At 43.3% G+C, this 7,483-nt stretch overlaps 1 protein-coding gene across 1 annotated transcript; it reads right to left on the bottom strand.

The window, feature by feature from the left end:
* Positions 1–3,073: 3,073 nt before the first annotated feature.
* Positions 3,074–6,183, bottom strand: hoxc10a (homeobox C10a). The gene is made up of 2 exons (XM_041946151.1): positions 5,469–6,183; positions 3,074–3,351 (listed from the first exon to the last, which is right to left on the bottom strand). The coding sequence occupies exons 1-2, from the start codon at positions 6,181–6,183 to the stop codon at positions 3,074–3,076; spliced, it is 993 nt and encodes a 330-aa protein (XP_041802085.1).
* Positions 6,184–7,483: the final 1,300 nt, after the last annotated feature.

Genomic DNA, 7,483 nt, shown 5'->3' with positions numbered 1-7,483 from the left:
TCTCGGGGCTGTTTCCAGCTGTAAAGTCTTTGTCAGTGATGCATTCCAAGGGAGACACTCATTCACGAAGCTGAATGAAAGTGACTTTGGATTCCAGACTGTCTCTTCCAGTTGCACTAGCGCCAAAGGGAGGGGGGCTGAGAAAACAAGGGGAAATAGTGACCAGTATAAACACTGGAGTCTCTTGCAGGAAAGATGCTGACTGCCCCTCAAGAACAGACGGTTCTATAAATAAGTCATTGTGTTTCTTTTCCAGAAGCTCATCACTTTCCTGAAGACTTTTATTTTCCTTAATCACCTTCGGTTAATTTCACTCATGCTCAAAAGCACTATTTTTCACCAATAATGGTAATAATCAAATAATCCATTTAATGGATGAGGCGAGATTCAACGTTAGGCCGACATTTGCGTGCTATGTTAAATAAATAGGCTAAATTAGCCCATGTATGACAGCAAATAGTCAAATAATTCAGTGCTACAATATAATTTGATAGGGGATAGAGACGTCTTTATCTGTAAACTCGGTCCAAGTCTCAGAAATGCGTCTTAATTGACAAAATTAGGGCAATAAAATAAATTTGTACGAGAAGTACCTTCAGCTCCATAATGCACCGGGGGAAAAATGAGAACAAAACAAAGTTTAACTTGTAATTTTACAGCAAATCAAGATTAAGAGCAATTAAAGTGTGACACGAGCCTGAATAGTTAAACTACTTAATGTACAAAAATAAAATTTGCAAATATTTCAGTGGAAATAAAATTAAATAGATCTCAATTAGCAAGATGTGACTTCTAATTGAATGATTGCTGTCATGAGTGCCAGTCTAAGTTTGTGGATAACATTTAGTTTCAAAGTAGGCATTATTTTACATTTTTTGGGGGGGTTACTTCTCAGTGTAAAACTTGCACGGCATTTGGAATCAAACATTTCAAGCAGCCGTGCATTAGCATTTACAGGAATGAAGACGTGCTCAAATAAGATAATGGAAATGTCAATACGCATCCATTTCCTGTTATAGATCCATTCGCCGGATAAATTAATGAGTCAAATATGTGAGATCTGCCCATCTCTGCATCTACCTATTCAGATCATCATAAAGCAGCTGACAGATGCAATACAACGCAGTCTAAAAACTTTACCCCACGTTGTTTACAACCTATTCTCCTCCTGAGAGCCTCAGAAGGTTTTACAGCCCACCACAAAAAAACAGCAAAGAAAGAAAACGTCTCTGTCCAAGGTATTGCAGCTCAGTTCATTTACAATGCCATTTGCGGGGACCTGGGTGACTATAGGGGGTAATTCAGCGGAAATTGTGCCCTTGATGAAGACGAACTGACGTAATCAAGGCAGTTTCTTGTTGCCGAGCCAGGAAGCCAACCCCAACAACATGAAACTACCTAAACCACGCTTCAGCTTCGCGCAAAAGGGGTTTAAATCCACGGAAAGGACAATGCATGCAAAAGCCAAGTGAGGATTAGCACTATCCAGCACAAAGAGAAAAGGCGAGTACCAGCACAATAAAACACACTATGGTCTGCTAGGGCTGCAATCAAGCTACTTTCTCAACACTGCCTGTACAACTTACACAGCAGCATGTCTTGACTTGTTTACTCATAAAAAACCGTGTCAGTTTTAATATGCTTTTGTCTTAAATCCATAAATTGCAGCAGCACAGCCATGCATTCATCTGTTCCAAATGAGCAAACTTAAATCTGTCGCAGTAAGTATCCGGAAACATAATGCAAAAATAATCAGCAACCAGCATTTCGATCCCAGAGAGAAAACAGGAAACAGCAGCACGCGGATTAATATCACCAGCTTCATATAAACTATGGACGTGTGCAGGCGTGCACCATGCCTGCCACGAGAGCTGTCAGGCGAGCTGCCCTGACAGATGTGGCATACTTTCCAGAACAGGAAATAAATAGATTACGTAAAATCTGAGTCCTACCTTCACATGCCTCCTGCAGACGTCTTCCCTGATGCGCTTAGTTATCCACGTGTTTGCCATGATGCTTGTTGTTATTATTGTTCCTGCAGCCGTCGCGGTCGCTGTCCCTTTTATCCACCATCTTTCTCATCTCCTGCTCCCATGAAGCTCCCATTATCCCGGGTGGAGGCGGCTGCTCCTTCCAGCCCAGCGCCTCGGCTGGATCCTGCACATTGCAGTCTCTGCTGTGTGGATTAGCCCTCCTCCACACACACACCTTTAAACGCATCTTTACTGCTGCAGCACATTATATTTGCAGATCATAAAATCCACCCCCAACGCTTTCCAGGGCGAACCTGACATTAGAATTTTATGACCTTGACTTACTGTGGTCACCTGGATAATATTTAAATCAACGTTATGGTCTCTCACTTCTATTAAAAGTGCCATAATCTCCTTCTCTCATCCGCAGTGTCTCTCTCCCTCCCTCTCATTTGCACCACTATACCAGGGGAAGGACAAAGTTGGTAATACCTTTCCGTTTCCCCCTCCTTTTATTGTTTTGGAATCGTTTGCCATGACATAGCTTAATATCGTCTTGTGCATGCACATTACGCTGCATGAATATGCCACAGCAACAGACACCGACGAAGAAGCTGCACAAGTGGCAAAACATTCATTACAGCTCATCAAAGTGAAACTGCTTACATGCCACGAGTTATTTATAGACTGCTTGAGAGTGTCCCCTCCTTTCGTTTGGCTTATGTTCTATTATAATTATCATTGCAAGTTAGTAGCACCTGACTGTTCCAGTGCTTCTGCAAGTGTTCACCTGGAACTGAAATCTGCAGGTCGCAGCGTTTTCGGAAGGCACGCCGTGTGTGTGTCTATGTCTGTGTGTGTGTCTGTGTGTGTGTGTGTGTGTGTGTGTGTGTGTGTGTGTGTGTGTGTGTGTGTGTGTGTGTGCACATAAAAAGAAAGATGATGAATGCTAAGTGAATGCATTATAAGATGACACATGCAGGGTCTTTCTATGTCTGTGCTTGCCTGTCTTGTGTATGCATGTGCATGTGTAAGTGTGTGTATGTGCACGTGTGTGAGTGTATGCGTGAATGTATGTGTGGATTATAAAAAAAATGGATTCAGGAGTAGTTATAAACCGCACTCTGCTCCCTTTCTCGACTCTCCCTGTTGAGCTTCTTGAGCTTCATGCGTCTGTTTTGGAACCAGATCTTGACCTGTCTGTCGGTCAGGTTGATACTCCTGCTGATCTCCAGGCGGCGCTCCCGAGACAGATACATGTTGAACAAGAACTCCTTCTCCAGCTCCAGCGTCTGGTGCTTTGTGTAGGGACACCGCTTCTTCCTTCCACTTTTGGCTTTTAACCAGCTTCCCGTTGTCTTCTCCGCGGATGAATCATCTACCGGAGCAGGAGAAATACAACAATGAGCGACTGTGGCCAAATCCGGCCAGTTATCTTGTGCAGAGATCACACGCAGCTTTATAACCTCCATCAATAATACATGGGATGCTACGTACACGCCCATATCTCAAACGCACATTCAGTACCGTTCATCTGGATCAAAATGAGTAGTTTGGAACAGCTTTACCTGAGTGTGGACTCTCCATGACTCTCGCTTGGACAAATGATCATCCCACCTTTTTGCTACAACTCCTACGGCTTGCAAATTGCTTTTCTGCGTGATGTACAGCTATAATTAGATCAAATCAAAGTAGGGTGTGTAAGCACTTCTTTTGTCTACGCTGGACCTCAGACTCCCATAAAATTTTATTACCTCTGCACACCGGAGCCAAATGAAAATTTTCGGATGTTCATCCCAAAACAAAAGGAAGTCTCTGTTGCACAATATCAGATTTAGAAGATAAATAAATAAATAAAACAGAAATAAAGGCAAAGAAACAAGGCATGTCGGCGATGGCACGGAAAATCACACCGCTGCGCATTACGTTAATTCCTTGATTAGGTTGCGGACTCCGGGGAATAACGCCTCTGTCTCTCTCTCTCTCACACACACACACACACACACACACACACATGAACACACACACACAAACACACACACACACGACACGCAGGTTACAGTAATAATTACCCTAATGTGAACACTCAGTGTGTGGCCCACATTTAATCATTACCAAAACATTTAATTCAGTAATATGGGATTAACAGGACACACACACACACACACACACACACACACACACACACACACACACACACACACACACACACACACACACAGAGGGAGGGAGGGAGCGAGAGAGAGAAAACACACACATAAACACACTCAAAAAGGCGGTCCAATTGCCTCCTTCAATTAAATTAAAATAAAATAAAAGGAGCTTGTCGGCCGTCATGTATGAAGCCGTTAGTTTAAACCATAAATAACACAACAAACTGAAAGTAATTATAAATAAGAGCTAAAGAAAATGAGCAGAGGGATATGCAATTACATCAGTTAGCTAGCTTCGATTTATTAGGCTATATTACTACTACTATTAGTACTCTTACTACTAATTATCTAAAAAAAATAATAATAGTAATGCTAATAATAATAATAGCAACAGTAATAATGGTGTGTGTGAGAGTGTATGTGTGTGTTTAAAATATTATCAACCGATCGTTGCCGTTTAATAAAAAATCCGTTTAAACAGTTTATTTGCTTGACATAAATGCCCGTAGTCTCGTCAATCGGAAAGACAAGACAAATTAGATTCATTCTCATCAAGCTGCAGCTGTTAGCATACAGGAAAAAACAGGAGAATGTGCTCAGAAGTGGACTTTCACTTGAAATAATTATGAAGCAAAAACTGACCTGAATTATCCTGAATTATCTTTGCATGAACGCAGAAAAGCGCAAATGCATTTATGATGAATGTCTGTCAAATGTAACACGAAGAAATGTTCCCTGAGGATTTTTTTTTTTTTTTTTTTTTTTTTTTAATAAGCCAGGGCACTATGACAAAATGTTCTCCACTGTGCAGAAAAACCAAAGAATTTCATGTTGGCTCAATACCAGAATTTTGAGGCATAAAATGGTGCTGTTAAAAAACGGTTCCGTCTCACAATGTAAATGACCCATGTCAGAGAGAGAGAGAACGAAAGAGAAAGTGAGAGAGTGATATGTGTGTGTGTCTGTATGTGTGGGTGTGTGCGGGTGCGGATGCGCGCGCGAGCGTGTTTATTCCAATGATAACTGCCCATCTCACATTCTCACATTAATGGAAAGGTGTTAAATGCCACGGGCACCATAACCCCTGCTAGGCGAGGCTGTCAAATGCCCAAACAGCCCATAAGACTGTTATCAAACACAGGACTGCACTGTTGGGTCGTGACGCAACGCAACGTGCGCACACAGCACTGACACAATTAATGCACGTGTGGAATAATCTGGTAACTTCCTGCATAAGGCCTGTGTATGAATTGTATGAGTGTGTTTCTATGTATGAGTGTGTGCGTGTGTGTGTCAGGGAGGAGGGGAGGGGGGGGGGGGGGGGGGTATAGTAGTAATCTACCTTTTAATTCCCCGTCCGAGTTATCTGAACAGCTGTCACTCTTGGCCTTCTCTTCCTTCCTGCTCTGACTCTCATCTGGCTTTGAAAACTCTCTCGCTGTCTCCTGCGCCGGTTTGCTGCAACTTATTGTCGATTCTGATGCTGACTCAACAGATGTCGCCAAGTGGGTCAGGGAGAAGCCGGAGGGGAACTGCTGGCCGTCCCGCTGCGGCCTCTCTCCGTTGTACACCTGGAAACAGCCGCTGGACGAGGCGGCGGTGTGCTCAGGGCGGCAGCTATTGTCCCCAAGCCGGATGTAAGTGGTCGCCTCTGTTGTCTGTTTCCCCTTATTGCTGCCATCCTGATAGAGGCAACAAAACGCCTCCTCTTTGACGTTGCCCGCTGGAAACGAGCAGGGCTGTAAACACTGGGCAACAGGTTGTTCGTCCCTACTGGTTTTGGAGCCTGGGGTCCATGTGGCCAGCTGTGTTGACAGGTATGGCGCATCCTGGAAGCCGCTGAGCGGCACACCGCCCGGAGGAACCTCGTCTCTCTTGGAGAGTGAAGATGGTCCAACCTTCCCAATGTTTCTCATCACTGAATATCCGTACTCTGCAGCTGTGTGGATGTACATTCCGGGGCTGCTGGAATAACCCTCACCCCTGAAGGAAGATGATCCTCCCATTAAAGAATCCATCAGGAAGTTACCGGGCGCTATGTTATTCGGACATGACATTTTTGCATTTGGCAACACAATAATCGTTTGGTGTGTTCCACTGCTCTGAACTACGGGATTTCTCTAGGAGAATAAGGACAGTAGGATGCTGACATCTTTTGGAAGGGGGTGCAAAAATATCGGTAACACAATTATGGATGCTGGGAGACATGTCATGTGATTTTCAGACCAATAGCGGCGTGGAAGTGGCCTTGATGCTCCAGACTGATGTGACGTCAGCGCGGTCAAGTTGGGAAACCTGGAGGCTTTTTGGTGGAGCAAGAGCGCCACCTAGCGACCACCGGCGGGTCAGGACAGCAGGCCCACACCAGAGGGAACAAAGGACGGCTGCTGCGGCAGGGGTTTTTTGAAGGCACTTAGACGTGGCATTTTGAGTATTTTAATTCTGATTAAGTTCTGAACTTCAGAAAACTAACTGAATCAAGGCGTGATTGACTTTTTGTCCTGAAGCCAGAGCTGTGGGGATGAAACCATCGAGGACTGGTCATGAGACAGGGCGCCTTTTGTGTCACTTCTTTTTGTTTGTTTTCACCGATTTTGCTTTGTTGTTGCCGCCGATTTAGCAAGGTAAGACGTGCGCAGGTGTGTTATTGAAAGAAAATCAGGACAGAAATGTGACTTTCTGCATGAATTTGATTGTAAAAAATCAAACAAACAAAAAAACGTCACACTGCAGACGAGGCTTTAACCCTTGACGTTGTGAAGTAGCCTTACACGCGTTTGCGTTTGACCTGCTAATTTTAAGATTTACAGCAAAACACATTCAATGCATTAATGATGGAAACCTCATACGTCAGGCCTGGTCTTTTTATCTTCACCCTCAGATTATTTATTTGCATTTTTTTCGTATGACTTTCCTACTCCAAAAGTAATATACCGAAATTCGTTAAACAGCGAATATGTTGTATCTTTTTGGATCAGCAGTTTGTTAAACTTTAACTAGACTGGACGAACTCATGAAGCCGCACTTAGCTGTTTAACTGCTTCTTTTCATGAAATGTGCTACAAAATATTCGACAGACGGTGGAATTTGTACGCTGGTGGATTGTGGGCCTGTAAGGATATTTATTATCGTGGTGTAAAAGGAAACCCATGCAGAATTATGTCAAGCGTCAATTTGTTCTTTTTTTTTTTCTTTTTTTTTTTTTGCTGTTGACACGAAGCATCTTACAGCCCAATAAACAATTCACTGCATACCTGAGCTATTGTTATACACAAGCCTGCATTATTTTCAGGATGTTTCTCGTTTCTTCACATGTGGTTTCAATGTGTTGTAAATCTGAAATTAACAGACTTGCTG

The sequence above is a fragment of the Chelmon rostratus genome, chromosome 10 (assembly GCF_017976325.1).
Source record: "Chelmon rostratus isolate fCheRos1 chromosome 10, fCheRos1.pri, whole genome shotgun sequence".
NCBI classification, from domain to species: domain Eukaryota; kingdom Metazoa; phylum Chordata; class Actinopteri; order Chaetodontiformes; family Chaetodontidae; genus Chelmon; species Chelmon rostratus.
The sequence above is the reverse complement of the archived record's forward strand: the minus strand, read 5'-3'. Positions and strand labels throughout refer to the sequence as shown.